Consider the following 25347-nt stretch of genomic DNA (forward strand, 5'->3'; position numbering starts at 1 on the left):
ATCTGCTGCATTTCTGGTATCAATCTGTCGCGTACTTTGACACACAAATGTTGTTGCATTTCTACAGGCAATTTGCTGACATTGTTTGCACTTTGGTGTTTGTCGTCAATCTGTTATCAATACTTTCAATAAATCTGCTCGCAGTTCACTATTATTTATATGATGTATTCTGATGACAGACGTTGCTAAATATTTGCTGAATATCTGCTAATAGTGTTTGCAATGACAAAATATGTTTCTCATTTGTCGCCTTTTTGGCAACAGAATCTATTGCCAACATTTGTCACAGCAGAAATGGTTATAGGGGTAAGATTATAACATCTCCATTTTTAGTTTTAAAACAACTGTTTGCCTTGTTTTTTGTAAGAGTAATACTACATAAAATGACAGTCTGAAACTGTTCTCCCTGAATACTGTCATCTCCATCATACTGATTTTTCAACAAAATTTTATTTGGCTCATCTATATTTTTCCTTGGAACAAGTTGCCCTTTAGTTTCTGCATCACGTCTAATTAATTGGTGTAAAGGCTTGTAAGTAGATCTCAAATATCGTTTCATAACGCTCATGAAATTTTCATATTTAAAAGCACTGAATGATTCTAAAATTCCATGGTTTCGACATTCGTCAACTAAATGAATCAGACAATGGATATTATAAACAACAAAATATTTACCAAAAATCTGAGAAGAGTGATTTATAAATTCTTTTAAAATTTCATGCGCAGCATCAAGCATAACAGGATTCTGTACTGTACTTGGACTGGATAGTATATATATTCCACTATGTAGAAGTAAGTAATTGTTATACAGATTTGAAGGCAGAATGTTCTTAGAGATTCGTACACCATCGTATAATAAGATACGTCGCAGTTCTGTTGCTTTATATTTAGATAATTCACAGAAAGATCGAGGTCGACGATTAAATTCCATAGGCACCCAAGAACTATATCGTAACATTTCCAGAGACAATTGAGATTTAGCTGCGTTATTAATTTTGCCTATTGTTGTTACATGTACTCCAAAGAGAAACTGTAGCCATCGTTTAAAAACTCCTAAATATACGAGATGCATCAAGTCTAAACATAGACACCATTCCATGTTGCAAATCACGTTCTAATGGTGAATTATACTTGTGATGTTCTGGTTGATCTCTATTTTGAAAAGATTCATCAGTACGTAGAGGTGCATTATCATATAAAAACACCTGACGATTTCTATGTCTATCACTTTTAATTGTACACTTTTCACAACCAAATACACTGTTATGACTGTGAATGCCTTTGACAAATTGTCTAGCTGGAGCATCTAAAATATAATTGCCTAATTTAAAAACAATATTTTTTCCATAGAAATTATAACTATTTCTACTCAAATTTTTAATTTCTTCAATAAAATCAGATAAATATCCTTCTAAATCATCGGGCTTTGAATGTCCATACCACACACCAATTATAAAAGGAAATCTTTCACCCTTCAGACAACCTAAAATGGGCCAAAATTGATCATCTGTACTTTTATATAATTGGACGCCATCAATATTAATGTCTACTACAATTTGATTATTATTTTGTAGATAATTATCGGTTAATATTTCATTAAGATTCACTTTAATACTTTTATACCACATTAGGCCTTGACCAACTTCATTAACATTTATAGTACGAGGAGTACGAAGAATTGTTTTATATGATTTTGGCAAACCAGGAAAAATAACTCGCAATCCTGCTAAAAGCTTATCCATTTTGTTAAATGATACATCTCGAACACCCCATTCTGACAAAAAGTTCAATAAATATTCTTCTATATCATAAACAGGACAATTTTTTAAATATTCGACATCAATTTTCATATTATGTTCTAATTCATCACTGCTGCTGTATTCACTATCTTCAGCATTTTCAATTTGATGATTTGGTAAATTATATAATTTATCTTTAACATTCAAATTATTATTCTGAACATTATCGCTTTTATCCATATAAAGAGCAGATGAAACATGAGAGAAGTTTGATCGTCCTTCATCTAACGAATCTAATATATTTTGTACTTCATTCAACCGATCTTCAATTTCAGCTTCACAAAAACGCTTGGCATTGGCTTTAGAAGCCTCAGCATATCGTATTTTTATCATGACCAAATCTATAGCCAAAAAATGTATTAATTTTGTAATTCATTAAATAAAAAAAATTTAAGGTTGTGTTTGCTACATTTTGTTTGTACTAATAATTGTAAGTGAAAAACATTAAATAAATATATGTTATATGTTATTAATAAAGATAAAATAATAAGTATTTATAAAGTATAAAAATAATAAAATATTTTATCATACAATATTTCGACGTCATTCTTATAGGTTATATTTGATCTCAAATGCTTTAATATTTATACATTTGTATACAAAACGAAAAATATTACCCAAATCAAAATTTACTTACTTCTTTTTTCAACTCTTGCGACATTTTCTTCTGCATTCAAATATTCTTATTTTAGTAATTAATGTTGTGAACAAATTCGTGCACGCTCATCGTTTCGATCTCTTAAGGTGCCTTTTCACGCTGACGCTTGACGCTCATTTTCAGCGTCAAAAAACATCACGTGACTACAAATGACGAATGGGTATCTTTATTTTTAGTCACGTGATGTCTTTTGACGCTGAAAATGCGTCAAACGTCAGCGTGAAAGGCACCTTTAAAAGACAGCAGAAGCACGGAAAAGCGTCGAAACAGTGATTGGCGACTGAAAGCACGGCGAGGCGCCGTACTGTGTGCGTTTGGCGCTAAATATTCACGACTTCAAAATAAGTAGTTTTTCTGCTTATGAATATTGTAGTCTCAATTACATCCTTTATTTTTAATTGCAGCAAATTATTTTATTACAGGCAAAAGAATCAAGTAAAACTTTTGACATATATTTAATTATTTTATATTTTATAAAAATATAACACTTAATTTTTATTTTATTATATATAAAATTAATTATTAATATTTTTAAAATAATGTAAAAATAATTGCAAAAGATTATCAATATTGTTAAAATAAAAATATAAATTGTTAACATGGTTATAATAAAAAAATCATCATAATTTATATAAGAAAAGTAAATAAATTATTGCTTGCAATTTTAAATAAAACTAAAAAAATTAATTAAAACAAATTTAAAACGCAAATTTTATACATTTTTATAATAATATGCATCTGAAAAATATCATGTTTTTTAGAATATAAAAAGATATATACCATAAAATAAGGAGTCAACATAAAGTCATTTTTAAGTCATCTAAAATCTCGAGATTTTTATTATGACCGAAAAATGACGGAATTAGATCAATATAATGTCAAATTAACGTTATTTTGACTTTTCTGTTCTCCTTGGGATAATGTGCAAAGCCTGTCTTTAGCTTGTCTAGCAGACTTGGCTATTGAAGTTGCCTAATTTTTGAAGTATTTTACCTAAAAGTAAATGTTTGTGAGTTTCTGCGTATTCGATTTGCCGTTTGATACTATGAGAAAACCAGTTGTGCGTTTCCCGTATCAAAAAGTCTAAGTCCCTCGACAGCGCTTTGCAGGCTTTTTCTGTGGCGAAATGCATTGAATGGCAAATAAAAGGTGATCACACAATAAAGTGGATTTATATTCTTTAATAATGTTGACCTAATAATGACGCTCAACATTGACGCTTGCTCCATCGACTTCGAGACCAATTAATTTTTCGAGCTTAAGACCATCATTTTCTAATTGGCGTAGTATTTCCTGTACAATAACATCCGATGTTCCAGCTTCTATTTCAATTAGCTGATAAAATGTTCACGATTTTTTTTGCTGTAGTACTAAAATAACGAATCATTACACAAAAAACTTTTTTTGTACCGATTGCCATAGATTCATTGATTACACAGGCACACACAAAAAAAGTGGTTGGTCCGGCGGACTAGACTAGTCAATCCTTATGTATTTCGACCCTGAATCAGAATCCAAGGTCAGAATTGCAAAGTTAGCTCGCATCTTCTAACCGATTGCGCACATAAGCGATTGGACACAGTAGTATTTCCCGATTGGACACAGACCCGATTGGACACGGACTCGATTGGACACGGACTCAATTGGACACAGACCCGATTGGACACAGACCCGATTGCACACGGACTCGATTGCACACCGACCCGTTTGCACACGGAAGCGATTGCGCACCGATCCGATTGCACACGGACTCGATTGCGCACCGACCCGATTGCACACAACCCGATTGCGCACCGACTCGATTGCACACGACCCGATTGCGCACCGACTCGATTGCACACGATACGATTCCGCATTTCAGATAGTACATGGGTTAGCGACTTGGACGGGGTGGGTGCGGGAGGAGGGCAAAGCCCCCTTGCAGCCCCCCCTCCGTGTGTGTGTGTGTGTGTGTGTGTGTGTGTGTGTGTGTGTGTGTGTGTGTGTGTGTGTGTGTGTGTGTGTGTGTGTGTGTGTGTGTGTGTGTGCGTGCACAAAGCGTTTTCTGCACCACATAAGTTTGCGACTATAAAACATGTATATAAAAGAAAAATATTATAATAAATATTTTATACGTATTTTTATGTCTGAGTTTGCCAAGTATAAAATAATTATAATAAATATTTATGAAAATATTAAAAATAAATATTTATGCTATTATACAAAAATACAAAAATATTTCGAGCTTATATACCATGAATATTTTTTAGTACATTTTAAAAATATATTTTATATATTGTTAATAATAATTTCTAAATAATTTATGAAAACGATTATATAATTTAAAAAATGATTTTTAAACATAAACTCGTAAAATATTTATAAAAATTTATTCTAAATTTTCTGTGCTATCCAGGTTGTTTTTGCATTATTCTGCGATGCGGAATCGTATCGTGTGCAATCGGGTCTGTGTGCAAATGGGTCGGTGCGCAATCGGGTCGGTGTGCAATCGGGTCCGTATGCAATCGAGTCCGTGTGCAAACGGCTCGTGTGCAATCGGGTCGGTGCGCAATCGGGTCCGTGTGCAAACGGGTCGGTGCGCAATCGGGTCCGTGTGCAATCGGGTCGGTGTGCAAACGGGTACGTGTCCAATCGGGTCTGTGTCCAATCGAATCCGTGTCCAATCGGGACTGTGTCCAATCGGGACTGTGTACAAACGGGTCGATGCGCAATCGGGTCGGTGTGCAATCGGGTCTGTGTGCAAATGGGTCGGTGCGCAATCGGGTCCGTGTCCAATCGGGTCTATGTCCAATCGCGACTGTGTCCGATCGGGACGGTGTGCAATCGAGACTGTGTCCAATCGAGTCCGTGTCCAATCGGGTCCGTGTGCAAACGGGTCGTGTGCAATCGGGTCGTGTGCAATCGGGTCGGTGCACAATCGGGTCCGTGTGCAAACGGATCGGTGCGCAATCGGGTCCGTGTGCAATCGGGTCGGTGTGCAATCGGTTCGGTGCGCAATCGCTTCCGTGTGCAAACGGGTCGTTGCGCAATTGGGTCCGTGTGCAATCGGGTCTGTGTCCAATCGGGTCTGTGTCTAATTGAGTCCGTGTCCAATCGGGTCCGTGTCCAATCGGGTCTGTGTCCAATCGGGAAATACTACTGTGTCTAATCGTTTATGTGCGCAGTCGGGCCTCAATCTTCCAAAATACATGGCGATAGAACATTCTTGATTAGAGCCGAACATTTTGTATGGTGTAGTTTAATATTTTTGCAAAACTTCTTTGTCGAGGCTTTTTATTAAAATAGAAAGACGATCGACGGTTTTTATTGAACAATGTTTGGCTATGTATGTCGCAATTTTTAATTTAGCTATTTTTCTTTTTTCAGACAAAACTATTTGAACAAATTTATCAATTTTCGATAAATTATTAGATATTTGTTTATCATATGCACAAAGCAAGTGCTTTTTTGTACAGGTCCAAGAGATTTTTTATGTGCATTTATAGTCAAATTGCAATAAGTGCAAAGCCCCTTTGTTGGGTTTTGATTATATGGTTGCATCCTATATAATATACATTTCCGTATAATATAAATTTACAAATTTGTATTGTTTATTTATACATATATAAAAGAATGTACAAGAAATTCAATATATGAAAGCGAAATAAACTTTAACATAATTTCCCCAAAATTTTATATTTAATTATTCTAAAAACCTACCTTTAAAATTTGGAACTTTTCCAATTTTTAACATATTTTTGTATGTATTTTTTGTTTTTTAGGCATTTTTACAGATTTTTGGGATTCATTGCCCAGCAAACACCAATATTTAACCATTACATTACTGCAATAAAACTGAATGCAACAGATAATATTACATGTAATATTTTTGTTAATTGTAATTTTTCACTCATGTGATGTAGTTATATAACATGAATATAACTAAACTGTTATAGTATAATCATAATCCGAGATATTTTGTAATGGCAATATAAACTATTATATTGCTGTTATAAAAAATAATTATAGTGTAGTTATATATGTATATGTATGAGTGAGTCCCGATTGCGCACATAAGCGATTGGACACAGTAGTATTTCCCGATTGGACACAGTCTCTATTGGACACCGTCCGATCGGACACAATTCCGATTGGACACGGACTCGATTGGACACAGACTCGATTGTACACGGATCCGGTTGCACACCGACCCGATTACATACGGACCGGATTGCGCACCGACCCGATTGCACACGACCCGTTTGCACACGGACCCGATTGCGCACCGACCTGTTTGCACACGGACCCGATTGCGCACCGACTCGATTGCACACGATTCGTTTGCACACGGTCCCGATTGGACACGGACTTGATTGGACACAGACTCGATTGGACACAGTCTCGATTGCACACCGTCCCGATCGGACACAGTCGCGATTGGACATAGACCCGATTGGACACGGACCCGATTGCGCACCGACCCATTTGCACACAGACCCGATTGCACACCGACCCGATTGCGCATCGACCCGTTTGTACACAAACCTTATACATATTTTATAGTCGCAAACCCGTGTGGTGCAGAAAATGCTTTGACACACACACACACACACGGGGGGGGGGTGCAAGGGAGGCTTCGTCTCCCCCCCTCTCACACCCACCCCGTCCAAATCGCTAACCCATGTACTATCTGCAATGCGGAATCGTATCGTGTGCAATCGAGTCCGTGTCCAATCGGACCTGTGTCCATTTGAGTCCGTGTCCAATCGGGACTGTGTCCAATCAGGACGGTGTGCAATCGAGACTGTATCCAATTAAGTCTGTGTCCAATTGAGTCCGTGTCCAATCGGGACTGTGTCCAATCGGGAAATACTACTGTGTCCAATCGCTTATGTGCGCAATCGTGACAGTTCCCACATATTGTACGTATTGGTCAAGTTGGCTCAAATCAAGCTACTTACACTGCAAGTGCTCAGCGAGACACTGCAAAAATATTTCATGACAGACATTGAAGAAGTTGACTGGCAATTTAATAGTGCATTAAAGGGTTATAACATTAATATTTTTTTATAGGACATGCAATATGCTATTGTTAATTTGCAGGTAAGCAAACTCCGATTGTTTAAAAGTCGACATAAAGTCGTTTAGACATTTATTACGGGACATATGTTATTTTCGGGAGTGTCCCAGATGCGCACAGTAATAAACGGACACAGCAGGCTGAGTGAAACGGACACAGTAACAAACGGACACAGACCAAACGGACACAGTAATAAACGGACACAGTAATAAACGGACACAGTAACAAACGGACACAGACCAAAGGCGCACAGAGCAAAACGGACACAGTGCGAAACGGACACAGTAACAAACGGACACAGACCAAATGCGCACAGAGCGAAACAGATACAGTGCGAAACGGACACAGACCAAATGCGCACGGACCAAATGCACACGGACCAAATTCGCACACTGCACATGCGCACACTGCACGTGCGCACGGACCAAATGCAATCCATGTACATTGCAAGCAGAGTAAAGTCCACATAGGTTAGCGACTTGGACAGGGTGGGTGCGGGAGGGGGGCCAAAGGCCCCCCTTGCACCCCAATGTGTATGTGTGTGTGTGTGTGTGTGCGTGCAAAGCATTCACTGCATCACATGGGTTTGCGACTTGCCGTGTATGCATTTGGTCTGTGCGCATGTGCAGTGTGCGCATTTGGTCTGTGTCCGTTTGTTACTGTGTCCGTTTGTTACTGTGTCCGTTTATTACTGTGTCCGTTTGGTCTGTGTCCGTTTGTTACTGTGTCCGTTTCACTCAGCCTGCTGTGTCCGTTTATTACTGTGCGCATCTGGGACGCTCCCGCGCATAATGTTACGTTTCCATGGAATAAAATATTGTATATTTTCCGTATTTCCATTAGAATTAAAACAAAGATCACATTTTCCACAGTCTCACGTTGTTCATTTGTTAATTTCCATCAAGTTAATCGAGTGGCACCCGTTTGGCCACGGTCCCGATTGGCCACGTCATTATTGACCACGGGATGGATTTGTCACGTCATTATTGGCCACGTCAATATTGGCCACGCGTTATTATTGCCCACTTCATTACTGCCCACGCGTCATTATTGCCCACATCATTTTTGCCCACGCGCCATTATTGGCCACGTCATTATTGCCCACGTTATTACTGTATATGGGTTTGCGACTTGGACGGGATGGGTGCGGGAGGGAGCGGGCAAAGGCCCCCCTTGCACCCCCCCTTGTGTGTGTGTGTGTGTGTGTGTGTGTGTGCAAAGCATTTGTCTGCACCACATGGGTTTGCAACTGTCCACGCTAAGCAAAAAAATTGATTAATATTGACGTGGGCAATAATGACGCGTGGTCAATAGTGACGTGGGCAATAATAACGCGTGGGCAATAATGACGTGGTCAATATTGACGCGTGGCCAATATTGACGTGGCCATTATTGACGCGTGGGCAATAATGACGTGGGCAATAATGACGCGTGGGCAATAATGACGTGGGCAATAGCGACGCGTGGGCAATAGTGACGTGAGCAATAATGACGCGTGGGCAATAATGACGTGGTCAATAGTGACGCGTGGCCAATATTGACGTGGCCATTATTGACGTAGGCAATATCACGCGTGACCAATATTGACGTGGGCAATTTCACGCGTGGCCAATAATGACGCGTTGCCAATATTGACGTGGCCATTATTGACGTGGGCAATATCACGCGTGGTCAATAATGACGTGGCCAATAATGACGTGGCCAATCCACCCGTGGTCAATCGGGATCGTGGTCAATAATAACGTGGTCAATATTGACGTGGCCAATATTGACATGGCCAATCGGGACCGTGGCCAATATTGACGTAGGCAAACGGGACGCTCCCAGTTAATCTAATTTGATATTATTTTAGCATATTAATAATTACCTTAAGAATGACTTTGGTTTTGCTCAAGCAAATTTGGGAGAGAAATCACTATACTTTCTTGATGGCGAGCCCAAGAAGACGGTAGTTATAAGAGAAGCAAACTCAAGAATTGAAAAAACGAGAAAATGATTTTCCAATAAATATTATGTCTCTTAACTCTATATTATACTGTAATCTTTCAATACTTTTGTACTTTTTATTATTTTATATTATCTCTGATGTACATTACATATAATTCTTATATACTCTTCATAAATGTAAAAACTTGTAAAAGGATTATAAATGTCTGTCAGTGGTTGTGATTAGCAAGTATGTTCATAAGTAAAACTGATTTGAATAAAATCTAAATTTAATTTTCAATTTTTCCTATAAGAATACGTACAGGAACACAAACTTTCTTACACAACATTATTGTACGAAACAAAAATAATTTGTTAACTTATAGATTCAACATTTTAAAATCAGACTATTAATTTCGTTGTTGCAATCTCAATAAATGTCTACACTGTATCTACAGAAAAACATCTACCTTGCACCGAATATATCCCGAGATGCGCAACTTTGCTTAATTATACTGTGGTTACATACTTGTGAAATATTTTGACTCGCTTTCAATATAAAAATGCCGTTAACTTAATACTTTCTGAATATTCATTATGCGTGGTGTATAATTATAAAGGTTGGTTAAAAAATAAAGCTTTGTACGAGAATCAACGAGAAATATATATAAAACTATATATAAATTCATAAATTCAACGTTTTTTACAAATAAAATTATAATTGCATTTACTTACATTACGGGGAGCGCCCCGATTGACCACGTCCCAATTGACCACCGCTTTTCTAATTGGCGGTCCAATGGAAAAACTCTAAGCATTTATTGCTGTAAATGGTTGTGGTCAATTGCAACGTGGTCAATCGGGGCGCTCCCAAATCTATAGGTTGAAAGTAACTAGCACCACTATGACTTTAATTTTTCCATATAATTATGATAAGAAATAAAATTATAGTTCGGTATCACGAGTTTAAAAAAATTAAAATATTTTGATACATAATTCTTTAGTAAAATTGCGTTTAAAAATTGCAATATTTTGTATAAAATTTTAAACAGTTATAACAAAATAATATATTTTTGGTACTTATTCGTATATGCAGTCTTATTGGAATCATTTCAATAAAACTAAATAATTAATTAGTATTGTTGAAATAATTCCAATACCTCTAATATTTGGACCACGCATCTTATTTTCTGTTGTGCAGGCACATGTTTAAACCCAAGTAACAAAAATGACATTAAACTTTCATCTTCTTTTGTGTCTGCCTTGGAAGATGCATTTAGAAATGTTGGCAAAGATGAGCAAGCTGCCGATATTAATTGTGACGTTTCTTTAATTACAGATTCTATTCCAACATCTGTTTTTTTTTAATATCTGAAGCAGGTACTCTGAATGAGTAATTGTCACTTGCTGGACTATCAATACTCTCATTATCTGAAATTTTTTTAGAGATGTTAGGAGTATTTATAATCAAAAGTTGAGTTTTCTCTGGAAAATTATGATTTAATCGCTTACTTTTAGAAATGTCAACCAAGTTTTTTTTGCAAATAGGGGAGTCTACCGGCGAATCCTTTAATGATCTTGTCGATTCGTCTGAATCTGAAATAGATAGTCGTGGACGCTTTGTCAATAACGATTTGGAGAGAGGCCTGAGGAAAAGTATATTTTTTGAACCAGACGAAGGACATGATGCAGATGACATATCTTTAGTATAATTGGAAACTGTCCTACAACACAATTTTTCTAAATAAATAAGAGAATAATTGTACAGTTAGAAAGAATTTTATGAATAAAATGAATAAAATAAATCAAAACATGAAATAAATATGAAAATCAATAATTACTTTTGTGCAACAGATGACCCATAAAACGACGGATAGCCATGTTTTGCGGTGTCAACAATTTTTCATATGACACATTACCTGTTCTTGAACCTGAACCTGACCGCCTTTATTCTTTTAATAACAATATTTCTCGCCTTGCGCGACCATAAAGATTTTGCAGTGTATCCCATCTACCCAGCTAGTCAGGCCTGTTAAAATAGTCAGGCTTGTCGCAAATAGTATGACGCACATTTTATGCAAATAACAGGATTGCATTATCGAGTTTTAAACTTTATTTCTGGGTGATTTTACTATCTATCTCGAGATGGCGCATTTCTTGTGAAAGATTTACTTATTGAATTAATAAAAGGGGCTAATCGAGAACAGAGAACCAAGTACGATTTTGCACCATTCACATAAGTCACTGATTAGTCCAATACTTCATTTTTGTTATTTTAATTTCGACAAGACTTGTCCTGTTCTTGCCACAAATTCGCTATCATATTGTGCATAGCAAGGTTTGCCTTGTTTTCCACAAATTTGCTATCATATTGTGCATAGCAAGGTTTGCCTTGTTTTGCCACAAATTTGCTATCATACTATGTACAGCAAGGTTTGCTCTATTCTTGCCACAAATTTGCTATCATATTGTGTACATGCCATTTCTTTTTCTTGTGCATTCTTGTAACCTACTTTTCCTTTGGCATAAAGTCTAGGATTGCCTTCAACAAGCTATCAGATCTAAGTCATCTTGAATTTTATTATCAATAGATGTCTTCTAAGACGGTTGTTGCTACTTGGTCTGAATTTTCTTCAATTATCTCCCCTTCATCTGCCATCTCCAAATATTCATATTCGTATAAATTCATGATCGTGGTCGGAACTCGTGATAATGAACATAACCTTCTTCGTAATATTTTTGCGTATATTATGTATTAATGCAATACATGATGCTCTCTTCTCATTGATCCATCGCAGCGACATATTGTAGTCGTAATCGTTGGAATAGGAATTGAACCAACTTGAGCGATTACGAATACGACGTCCTTTGATCGGAAACAAGAAGTGTTACGACCGTTTTTGCGATTCTAATAGTATATCCACACAAATTTGCATAAACGCATAAGCATATGCATAAGAAATTTGATTGGTCTATTTTCTTATGTAAGTGCTTGTAGACCAATCAATTTTCTTATGTATATACAGTAAGGTTTCGACCAATTACGTACTTGAATTAGCCGGTTACAGCAGGTTACGGTTATGGTCGCCCAATCCGACGTGTCAAAACCTTACGTTATAGTTATGTCAATTCATGTGTGAGGGCCTTAACATATAAATTGACATAACCATAACGTAAGGTTTTGACGCGTCGGATTGGGCGACCATAACCGTAACCTGCCGTAACCGGCTAATTCAAGTACGTGATTGGTCGAAACCTTAAGCCTTGTCTACAGAAGTCGCAAGCAGCCAGTTGCGACTTGCGACAGCCAATGAGCGCCTAGTTTCTAGTTAAAGCTCGACAATCATTGGCTGTTGCAAGTCGCAACTGGTTGCTTGCGACTTCTGTAGACGAGGCTTTACTGTTACGGTTATGTCAATTCATGTGTGAGGGCCTTAAGGCATTCGCAGTGTACTGTGATTGTCGTTCCGTTATAGGGCGAAGAAAGTGTTATAAGCAATTACGGAACGCATCGCCAATACTGCTTTACGACGTCACGTTGTCAGTACTGGCAGTGAATATCGGAATGCACCCTTAGGTTGTGTTCGGGAAGACGCTATTAGCGCTATCAGCATCAGTTTATCCTTGTTTTACTTTTAATAAGTAATGAAAATGGACTGATGCTAGTAGCGCTAATAGTGTCTCCCCGAACGCACCCTTAGTTGACTATACGCTCTGATTAAAAAATGTCTTGGACTAAAATATGACCAGTTTTAGTGATCCTTTTAGACAACGTGCTGTCTGGGTTGTTCTACAATGAGTCGTAAGTCGTTGATCGTAAGAAATCTAGCCAATCATAGTTAATTGTAGAGAAGAAAAGCGAACCTGATTGGTTAAATTTCTTACGACCACGATTAACGACTTATTGGCTGGGTTCGGGGAGACGCTATTAGCGCTAAAAGTATCAGGGTGCAGTCACATGGGACCAGCGTACTGGCGTATGGCGTAAAGGAATTAGACCAATGTCTGTGCTAACAAAACGGGCGTAAACCTTGTGATTGGTCTAATTCTTTTACGCCACACGCCGGTACGCTGTACGCTGGCCCCATGTGACTGCACCCTCGTATCAAAAACGACAGATCGTCATTGGTCGAAATTTAATACGCCCGATACGCGCCATGGGACGTCACCCTAAGGTTGGATTCCCATGGCACGCATTTTTCGCGTAAAGGCTCGTCTACATAGGTCGCAATACGTCCATGGACATAGGCCTAGTTTACATCGTGCATTTGATACGCGTATCAAATAGTAAATAACTAGTGAATGTGTTTAATCATTGGCTGATCAGCTTAAATTCACTACTTGATACGCGTATCAAATGCACGATGTAAACTAGGCCATAGGAATATAGGGACAGAGTATAAACTTGGTTAAAGGACGAGGGGAGTGAAGCTGAAAAAATACAGTAGGGGGAGTCCGCCATGATACTGTGCTTAAATTTGATTGGTTATAATTCTGCGCATGCTTAATGTTACTATTTTGAAAAAAAAAAACAGATTAATTTGAAACTGTTATTTATTTGTTATACAAATATAAATCTAGTAACATTGTTGAGTGCTATTGGATTATGAAATTATTTACTTTATTCTTTACGTTATTAAATATTTATCATAAATGAATTTTCAAATTAGACTTATATACCCACCCAAATAACACATTATAGTCAAAATGACATCACATTGATGTCATAATTACGTCACGACAGAAGAGTCAAAATGATGATTTTTGGTTATGTTGTGAGTGTGCGACACTCACACAAACTTTACTTGTAATAACGATAAGGGTGTCGAGTGACACCTCGCGCGACGACACCGTCCGGCCTTGCTACCGGGCATCGCACCGGCCTTCACACCGGACATCACACCGAGCTACATATCCGGTTACTCATTTTGCCACCCGAAATCTCCTGATTTCCGGTGGAATGCGCCTAGCTAGCAATTGCTGGCTAAGCTAGTGCACGGGCCAAAGGCCCGTGACCGCGAGTGACATCCCTTGGTAACAAGCCGAAAGGCTGAGTATATAAAGACCGCGGAAAGAGAACGAGTGGGCTCATAATCAATAATAATAGCGACGAGTATATGTCGCTCGTCGAAACTACAAACTAGACGTAGTAACACATCTTTCGGGTTCGCTAACGAAAACTGTAAAGGAAGAACAAATATATATCTCTTGTTATTAACTCTCGGCGTTATCTATTGGAAACCTGATCCCGAGGAGTCATCGGCAGCGGTCCCGCACTGTATCTCGAGATCAGGGATACAACAAATTGGTGGCAGCGGTGGGATTCACTGCCGAAAAATACCGAAAAGGAAAAAAACGCTCCCTAACGGACTCAGCGCACAGAAGAAAACCGCCGAAGAGAAACATTAAAGCCAGGGCGACAATTCACCCGAGGCGCAACGAAGCCGACCTGCTGATTCTCCGAGACAAGGAAGGAAAATAGCACCGGACGACAGCGATAGCAGTGTTATCTAAGACGACACCGACCTACCGCAACGTGACGCACCAGCCACAAGCAGCTGAGCGACGGACAACATGCGGCGATACATCGCGGTAATGTAAGTCCACGAAACTATTTTGTATACCAAAAAACTTGTAATAAAAACGACACGCGAACCCGAATTGATTAGACCCCCGGTAACACTATTACCGAAACGCGTACTAACGATAGCGAATGTCCGACGACAATAGCACACCGATAAGAAACGAATCGTGGCTATTCAGTAGAGCGGCGGCGCGATCCATACACTATCGCGAGTTAGAACTAGCGTGGCGAGCGGCACAGGCCCTCCGTGAGGATCGAGATAACGATCGCAGGGCCTTAGGGCGTCTCCTAGACGGCGATAGCGAGCTACCCGAGCACGTCCTACGTGAGCGAGAATTTCCTTTTGGGGCCCTCGACGCCAGCTTATTTTCCAACAACGCAGTTGACGTAACACTACGGGACCGTGTGGACAGACGGACGAGACCGTACGTTAGTCGCACTCCGAGCCGCGTATCTTCACGAGGTGAATTTTCACTGACCTCGTACGATTCCGATATCTTTAACCCTGAAGAAATTTTCGAGAGATTCGAAATGAGTACCAACGAACAAGCCCAACCCTCGGGAACTCAACAATCAGAGGCTCAACATTTTATAGCCGACGCAGAGCGGGAACTTCAAGAAATACACCACGAAATCCGCGAAAACCCAGTTGCACGAGCCGCACCGCCCAACGCAGCGCAAGAAAGAGACAATGACGTCCGAGACACTCTGTGCGCGGTGATCCAAGAAGTACGTCGGTTACAAACAGACATAGACGCTGTGCGAGAAACGCAAGTACACACACAGCGCATACACGACTATCGACCATCACAACCCAGCAGGAGAGACACAACCTACGTAGATCACGATGATGTTCGCCACCAGCGAGGCCGCGGGTCCCTACCCTTAAAAGAAGCGCGCTGCATGATCCCTGAATTCGACGGGAATGCAAGTAAACTACAAGAGTTTCTAAGCGCGATGACGTATGCGGTCGAAAACATCGATCCGAACGATGAGGTAACTCTGTTAGGAGCTATCCTATGCACCAAGTTGAAAGGGCGCGCAAAGTTGGACTTCCAAACGCGAAAAATTCGCAATTTTGAACAACTAAGACAGGAATTAGAAGCGTGCTACGTGAGTAAAAAGAGCACAACACATTTACAAATTGAATTTAATACTCTCAAACAAAGAACCGGAGAAAATGCACGGACCTACGGACTTAGAGCCGACAAATTAACAATGGATCTGTATGAGTCCATGATAGAGGGTCGACAACATTACACAACGGAAAATAAACGCGCGATATTAGATATCCTACAACAACAGGCGCTTGAGAATTATCAGATAGGGCTAAACGACGACACAAAAGCCGTAGTCAGATCACGAGGATATGCAACATTGCAGGATGCGATAGCTGCCGCGACCGCAGAAGAACGAATAAAGGGAACGACAGTTTCCCGCCCGAAACCAAAATATTATATGCCGATCGCAGATAGCTACAAAAATAAGCTACAATGTCGAAAGTGCGGAAAATTAGGACACCACGGAAAAGACTGTTGTAACAGTCGCTACTCGAACCGGTTCGCACTACCGCAACCTGATAAAACACGTATAAATGCCGTAGAGAAATTCTGCAAGCATTGCAAAAAACGTGGCCACACACAAGCCGAGTGTTGGCACTTGAACGGGAGACCTCGCAACAAAACGTCATATCACCCTCCTCGACCACAAAATAATGGGAATAAAAGTAACAATCCTAGAAAAGCGATCGAACCGCGTAAAAAGAAGAATTCCGGATCCGAGTCTAGTAGCGAAGACGAAAGGAAAACAGCCGGAAAGAAAGATAAGCGCGCTCAGACGTATCAGGTCGCGCAAGTAACTCGAGCTGCCCAGCCGAACAGCGGCCTAGATTAAATCACGCTTCCGATACAAGAAACGCGCTCAGGAGAAATAAACATGCTTTTCGATTCGGGCGCAACCCTTTCACTCATCAAGGTAAAAAACTTAAAAGGGAAAACTAGAATTTCCCCCGAAAAAATCACCCTTGCGGGAATAACGGGGCACAAAATGTATACAATCGGAAGCATGCAAGCCCACATTAATCTAGGCGAACAGGTATTAAGACATACCATGTACGTGGTCAAGGATGACTTCCCCATGGAGTACGATGGAATACTGGGACTGGACTTCATGAAAAATCACCGCGTGATCTGCGATTACGACAAGCAACAATTGAACATCGCCGGCGTCACTTTCAAAATAAAACCTTACGGTAAGATAATTCTACAACCGCGCAGCGAGACTATTGTCCGAGCAACCACTAACCGAAATCAGCCCGGAGTAATCCAGGCGAAGGAAACTAAGCCCGGCGTATATATCGGACGATGCATGGTCGAGCCGAAGAATTTTGCATGCGTAGTCAGCATCATAAATACCACAGATAAGCCGGTAGAGATACGCACGCCGCACGTGACAATAGAAGATCCCGACGAAAGTGATCATCAAATATACGCGGTTATCAACGAGGCGGAACGTGCGAATAAACTCCCACGAAGCAAACGGATCTGACAAACATTGCGTACCCAGCATCTCAGTTCGGAAGAACGACAGGCACTCACACGGATATGCGAAGAATACCAAGATACCTTTCACCTAAGTGGAGAACCACTGACATGCACTGCAGCAGTGAAACACGAGATACGTACACAAGCCGACTCATCGCCGGTCAACGTACGGCCGTATCGCCTCCCCGCAAGGCATAAGGAAGAGGTGAATACACAGATAAAACAAATGCTGCATGATGGCATTATCAGAGCCAGCACGAGCCAATGGAATGCGCCACTACTAGTGGTACCCAAAAAGGCCGACTCATCTGGAAAACCGAAGCTCCGAATCGTGATCGACTTCCGAAAGCTAAATGATTTAACAATTGGCGATTCTTTCCCCCTACCCAATATTGAGGAAATATTGGATCAACTGGGAAACGCCAAATATTTTTCGACGCTAGACTTAGCGTCGGGGTATCATCAGATACCGATGGCTGAGCCAGATAAACAAAAGACAGCGTTCTCGACACCATACGGACATTATGAATATAATCGGATGCCCTTTGGATTAAAAAATGCGCCAGCCACATTCCAGAGGCTGATGAACTCGGTACTCATGGGAATTCAAGGACTTAGATGCCTAGTATATCTCGATGACATAGTGATATACGGATCGAGTTTAAGCGACCATAATAAACGCCTAACGGAAGTATTGCAACGCCTACGAAAAGCGAACTTAAAATTGCAACCGGACAAGTGCGAGTTCCTGCGCAAGGAAGTAAATTACCTAGGACATGTAATTTCCGAAGATGGAATATCGCCCGACTCGGCAAAATTGCAAGCCATAGAAGATTTTCCGGAGCCCAAAAAGGTCAAAGATATCCAATCATTTATAGGCCTGGCCGGATATTACAGAAAATTTATCAGCAATTTTTCCAAGATCGCGAAACCATTAACGAAACTAACAAAAAAGACGGAAACATTCGCGTGGACTGTCGAACAGCAAATAGCTTTCAACACATTAAAAGAAAAATTAACTACGGCGCCCGTACTTCAATATCCAGATTTTACAAAAGAATTCAATGTGACTACCGACGCCTCAGATTATGCAATAGGAGCCGTACTGTCACAGGGACCGATAGGAAAAGACCGTCCCATTGCTTACGCGAGCAGAATATTAAACCGCGCCGAGCAAAACTACAGCACGACAGAGAAAGAATTACTTGCAATAGTATGGGCTGTAAAACACTTGGGACAAAATTCAAAATCGTAACTGACCACAAACCCCTCATATGGTTATTTAACGTAAATGACCCCGGATCAAGATTGATCCGATGGCGATTAAAACTGGAGGAATATGACTATGAAATTATTCATAAGGCCGGTCGAGCGAACCCGAACGCCGACGCGCTAAGTCGCAACGTGAAGCGGGAAGCTCGCGTTACCGAAGCAGCTGATAAAATCCTCACACTAGACGAAGACGGCGAATACGCACGTGCATCTACAGAAGATGAAAAGGAAGAGGACAACGTATGCGAACCAGCATACACAGAAGAAAAGAAAAAACAAATTCTATACGAATATCATGATGCACCTACGGGAGGGCACCAAGGAATTGAGAGAACAATAAAAAGAATACGATTGACACATAATTGGCCCGGATTAACGGCCGATGTAGAACGATACATTAAAAAATGTGAGCTTTGTCAGAAGAATAAACTTTCTCGGAGAATAAAAGCCCCTCTTGTCGTCACAGACACGCCTAGCCGACCCTTCGAGAAATGTGCACTGGATATAGTGGGACCACTAACAATAACGAAAAATGAAAGTCGGTACCTACTGACATTCCAAGACCATCTTACAAAATTTAGTAAGGCAATACCTATACCGAACCAGGAAGCAAATACCGTGAGCAAAGAATTTGTCACGAAGATCGTCCTGGAATACGGAACGCCAGAATACGTACTGACAGACCAAGGCACTAACTTACTGAGCGAAATTTTCAAGAATACGTGCAAGCTACTGAAGATAAATAAAATTCAGACTACCGCCTACCATCCCGAGAGCAATGGTATCCTCGAGCGATCACATCGGACCTTAGCAGAATACCTGCGACATTATATAAATAAGGACCAAACCGATTGGGACGAATGGATCCCGTACGCGATGCACACGTATAATACAACGCCTCATACGGCGACAGGGTATACACCGTTTGAATTAATCTACGGTCGACAGGCAGAACTGCCGACGGCCCTGACAAAACCGCCTAAACCTACCTACAACTACGACGATTACGCGCAGGAATTACGGGAAAGGTTAAGGGCTACTAATCGTGTCGCACGCGAAAATATAAAAGACGAAAAGGCCAAGGCCAAGACGCAGTACGATAAAAAGACAAAAGAAATAAAATTTAAAGTCGGCGAAAAAGTATTACTATACGACGAAACGCTCCGACGCGGAAGATCGAAGAAACTCGACGCGCAATGGACCGGACCGTATACGGTAACCGAAAAACATTCTAATATAAACTATACAATAAGGCGAGGGAGGACAACGACGCGCGTACACGTAAACCGTCTGAAACCGTTTATTGAAGCCTAACCCGCGGTCAAAAGAGAGGATAAAAAACATGCTCACATGCACGCACATACACAATAAAAAAGAAAAAAGAGAAATATAATAAATAAAAAAGAATTAGACTCACCAAAACGAAGACCGCCAACCAGGAACATAATCCATAACAGCAGTCAGCAAAAGAGGATACACTATACACTATACACTAAAACTAAACTACACACTACAAACTACTATACTACAAAGTATCCATGCACGGATTAGTCAACCGCGTCCATGTCTGGATCCTCCGGCGGAAGATCCAGATGCGGCAAGTTCCCCCCGCGTAAATATTGATCCACAGCAAACTCGAACTCCAGATCAAGGTCACCACCGAATTCTTCACTATAATCATGAGTTAAAAAACGGGCAAGCAAAGAGCCGGGTATCAAAATTTCCCCAAGCTCGTCGGTCGGAAAACTCTCGGAGAACACCTCACCCTCCGCACCGGCGGGAACAAACATTTCGGACTCCTGAGAAAGGTCCATGAATAAATCTAAATCACCATAAGGAGCACTATCAGGGTTTGATAAATGTTCAAACCCACTGACGAGCAACGGCTCAGCGGCATCTGTGCACTCCTCTTCAACAGAAGAAAAACTTTCGCCCAAAAGGGCCACAGTGTCTAAATCGCTGAAGTCGTCAAAACTACTTTCGCTTTCTTCAGCACTCTCCTCACTGGAAGAAGCAAACGAAAATTCACGACGAGACATGATTATCAAAACTTCAGAGCAAACGCACGAACGGATAGCCGACAAGAGACTAAAGGACCGGATCGTCCAGAGAAGAAAAGACACACGAAAAAAGGTGTAAATAGATAACAGGATGCAACGCTAAGCATACGATAAAAAATGAGGAATCAACGAGATACACAGGCAACGGAAACGAAAATATGACACATTTCGAAGCGCGAAATGATAAACGATACAAATTGGAGAATTCTTTTCCGCTCCCATCTGAACTTGAGAATCCTTTTCCGCTCCCACGGTCCCACAACGATCACATTATAAAAATACATTTGTAGCAATTAAAAATAATATATACAAAAAAAAGAATTTTTTTTTTAAATAAAACAAAATAATTACAGATTTATAATCTGGGTGACGCTAAGTTCCGCAGAAGACCCGGACATGAAGGCACCGTATGAAATAGAAAAATTTACGCACCATCCAGGGATATATTTTGAAAAACTAGGAGGATTACATCAGGTTGAATCCTTCTGGAAAGTGGTCATCAAGATAGACGTGACGACACTATCAAAACGACTCGCACAGGTAGAAAAATACGTACGCAAAACGGATAATCTATGCATAATGATAGCAGTCATAGGGAAAGAAACATGCGAAAATTTACACAGCGTTATTGCAAAAGGGTGTGAAAGAACTAATAAATTAATAGAACGCATAAACTCAACATACAATACAAGAATACACAAAAGAGGATTAATCGACGGGATAGGATCAGTCGCAAAATCATTGTTTGGTACGATGGACGCAAACGATGAAAAATTAATTAACGAACAACTAACGGTATTACACGACTTACAGGAATTAAACAAACACGCAATAAAAAACCAAATAAAAATAATGCAAGCCACTATCGCTCACATTGATAACAGTGAAAAAACTATTCGACAAAACGAAAATACTCTCGCGGACGCGACAGACAAACTAAGAACAAAATTATTAGAAGATGAACGCCAAAGTAACCTACACGAAAATTTTATAATAATTAACGCGGTACTGTCTGATCTAACACGCGACGCGGAAGACGTACTAGAATATTTAACGTTTTTAAAAGAAGGAATTCTGCATCCTCGGTTAACACCCATTTCAATAATAATAGAATCACTTAAAGACGCTAGCTCGCAATTGCCCGAAGGACTCTACTTCCCATTCAGAATAAAAGAGAATGAATGGTCGACAATAGAGAAATTTGCGACAGTAGGCGCATACTGCGATCAAATAAATATATATACTATTTTACGATTCCCTCTAATTTCGATGCCAAAATACGAAATACTAAGTGTAATTCCGCTATCTATCCCAAGTCAGAACAACATTTTCTCGTTCGTAGAAATTAACAATCCCCTGATTGCAATAGACGCAGAACAACGTACTTACATAATCCTCGCAACGACCTGCAGAAATGCATAGAGATAAATACCGAATACCTATGCGCGGAAAATCACCCCGTATATCGAATAAACCCAGATTCTATCTGCGAAATAAAAATGTACCTAGAAACTAAAGATCATTATAAAAATTGCAACATAAAAAATGCGACGTCGAACCACAGCCTTTGGATAGCGCTAAGTAATTCACACTCGTGGCTATACTCGTCACCACGAAAACAAGTAATTACTCTACATTGTAAAGACCACGGAAAAATAAAGGAAACAATTGAAAAAGTAGGTAAAATTACATTAAAAAATAACTATAAGTTAGTGACAGAAAATACAATTATAAGATCACCCAAGATGTCACATGAGACAAGAGTAGAATCATATCTTCCTCAGTATAATATTTCACTACTACAGAAGCCTGGTTTAGAAAACGATACAGGTCTCAAAGAAATAAAATTAAAAAATATTATACCAAATCCGACGGAATTAAAAAATTCCAAGGATAAATTAGAGGAGATAGACAACGAACTAGATAAAGATTCAAGTTCAATTTTTCAGTCGCCACACTTTATTTTTCCAATGGCAACAAGCGGAACAACAATTGTAATAATAATAATAGCCGTAGTAATAGGATTTATTATAATAAAAAAGAAAAAGCGGAATAACAATAAGCGGGTCACATTAGATATAGATACAGAATATACGATACCGAGATCTATCCTAAAACGAAGCAACAGCACACGTTTCTAACACAAAAAACATATATATATATATATATATATATATATATATATATGTAATAGTAATTAATAACTATATGTAATAGTAATTATTATATATATCATATACAATTTGATCCATTGTTTCCTGCGGGGAAAAAACGTGGCATTAGTTTGCACAGCTCTACGTCTCGGATTAACAAAATCAGACCACACGATATCGCGTTACACCGGAACCAAAGAATCAAAAAACTTCTTTCTGCAAATTTCGCTCACACACCGGATGTGCATAGCTGAATTGACTATGACCATATATGGCCCGATTTAGGGAATTACACCCCACCACTTCCGTTTCTTACGGGATTATAAAAACAGACGACCCAATCGAGCCCCAAAGACTCGATACTGTCGTTACGATAAACAAAGTTCAAGCTCAAGAACAAGAACAACAGCAGCCAGGCGGAACCAGCCCGCAAATTACCCCGGTGACATAGAGTTTCCAGCATACACACCAACTCCAAGGACAGGATGAAAATTCCTGTGGAATTTGAACTCAGTCAGCCCATAGATGGAGTGCGCCCATTGGACCACCCAGAAAGGTACGAGAGACTTCTACGAAGCATCTGCCTCCAACAAACAGAGAGATGTCTAGTGGAAACAGAGTTTCCTTGGAGAAGATGGTGCCGAAGCTGTTATCGCCAACGATACCGGCTTTATTGCACCATACGAGATCTATCGGCACACGGATACCGGACGCAACTCTCACCTGACGAACATTAGGAAACGATCACCCAGTGCTTCAAGTGCGGAAAAGTGCAAATGAACGTGCGCCCTGCCAGAGACTGCCGAAAGTGCATCGAGATATTCCTCGACGAAGAAGAGGCCGTAAACGAGACCCTGGACATGAACATGTTCAGTTTTGAAAGATTTTAAAACCTGTGTGTACGCGAATCTGAGAACGAGCAATACCAGCTACAAATGGTATGTAATTATTAGTGTAAAACAATAAAGAAATAGCGATTAGTATATAATTTTTCACTACGGAAAAGCGATAAGATAGCGTAAACTATTAGTTGCGAAAACTCAGCCCCTCGTTTTCTTTTCAATAAGGGGGAGGGATGTTGTGAGTGCGCGACACTCACACAAACTTTACTTGTAATAACAATAAGGGTGTCGAGTGACACCTCGCGCGACGACACCGTCCGGCCTTGCTACCGGGCATCGCACCGGCCTTCACACCGGACATCACACCGAGCTACATATCCGGTTACTCATTTTGCCACCCGAAATCTCCTGATTTCCGGTGGAATGCGCCTAGCTAGCAATTGCTGGCTAAGCTAGTGCACGGGCCAAAGGCCCGTGACCGCGAGTGACATCCCTTGGTAACAAGCCGAAAGGCTGAGTATATAAAGACCGCGGAAAGAGAACGAGTGGGCTCATAATCAATAATAATAGCGACGAGTATATGTCGCTCGTCGAAACTACAAACTAGACGTAGTAACACATCTTTCGGGTTCGCTAACGAAAACTGTAAAGGAAGAACAAATATATATCTCTTGTTATTAACTCTCGGCGTTATCTATTGGAAACCTGATCCCGAGGAGTCATCGGCAGCGGTCCCGCACTGTATCCCGAGACCAGGGATACAACAGTTACAAAATTTGACGGTTTATTGACGTCAAAAAAATGTCATTATGCTATTAATATATTTATTAGTAATATTTAGTATTATAGTAATGTACAGGTAAATGTGAAACAAATTTATTAAAATTTTTATTTCTTATAATTAGAATAGATATAAAATTAAATAAACTATATATATATATATATATATATATATATATATATATATATATAAGTATGAACAAAAGCAAAAAACTGAATTTACACCACTCGCTGACTACTGGTATTAAACCAACGTTTTACGTAATCTTCAGGTTTCTTCAGGTTGGTTGTTTTACCAAATTTTTGCAAAATAGAAGCTGCAAAACACAAAAAACAAATTATTTAATAAACTTATTTCTTTTAAAAAACATCAAAAAAGTGTAATGTACAAGATGTACATTATATCTACAGATTTTTTAATTTCTGTTTCAATTTATTATTGCGCACATCAATACATTTAACATAAACCTCTTTATATTAAGAATGTAGAAAAATGTGTACCCAGATAGCACAGAGACTAAAAAAAAACTCAATTATATGTCACAATTATGAATTCTTTTTGAGATGCAAAAATTATTTTTATAAAAAAAAACTCAAAAAGAATTTATAATGGGTGACATAATTGGTGACTCAGATAGCACAGGACGTCCTCAGGATCATCCTGAATATGT

General features: G+C 39.7%; 2 protein-coding genes across 5 annotated transcripts in view; both read right to left on the reverse strand.

The window, feature by feature from the left end:
• Positions 1-188: 188 nt before the first annotated feature.
• Positions 189-11271, reverse strand: LOC118647730. 4 transcript variants are annotated; one of them, XM_036293164.1, is made up of 3 exons: positions 10955-11271; positions 10603-10873; positions 189-1306 (listed from the first exon to the last, which is right to left on the reverse strand). In XM_036293164.1, the coding sequence occupies exon 3, from the start codon at positions 1097-1099 to the stop codon at positions 299-301; it is 801 nt and encodes a 266-aa protein (XP_036149057.1). In that variant the 5' UTR covers positions 1100-1306; positions 10603-10873; positions 10955-11271; the 3' UTR covers positions 189-298. The 4 variants fall into 4 exon arrangements, 3 of the variants coding, with proteins under 3 accessions (XP_036149057.1, XP_036149058.1, XP_036149059.1); XM_036293165.1 differs by lacking the exon at positions 10955-11271 and having other exon boundaries at positions 189-509; positions 676-1306; positions 10603-10948; XM_036293166.1 differs by lacking the exon at positions 10955-11271 and having other exon boundaries at positions 10603-10948.
• Positions 11272-24867: 13596 nt separating this feature from the next.
• Positions 24868-25347, reverse strand: part of LOC118647612 — a 33052-nt gene continuing 32572 nt past the window's right edge. The window contains 1 exon segment of the mRNA XM_036292851.1: positions 24868-24993. Coding sequence (XP_036148744.1) covers positions 24896-24993 — 98 coding nt within the window. The 3' untranslated portion in view covers positions 24868-24895.

The sequence above is a fragment of the Monomorium pharaonis genome, chromosome 10 (assembly GCF_013373865.1).
Source record: "Monomorium pharaonis isolate MP-MQ-018 chromosome 10, ASM1337386v2, whole genome shotgun sequence".
Taxonomy (NCBI): Eukaryota; Metazoa; Arthropoda; class Insecta; order Hymenoptera; family Formicidae; genus Monomorium; species Monomorium pharaonis.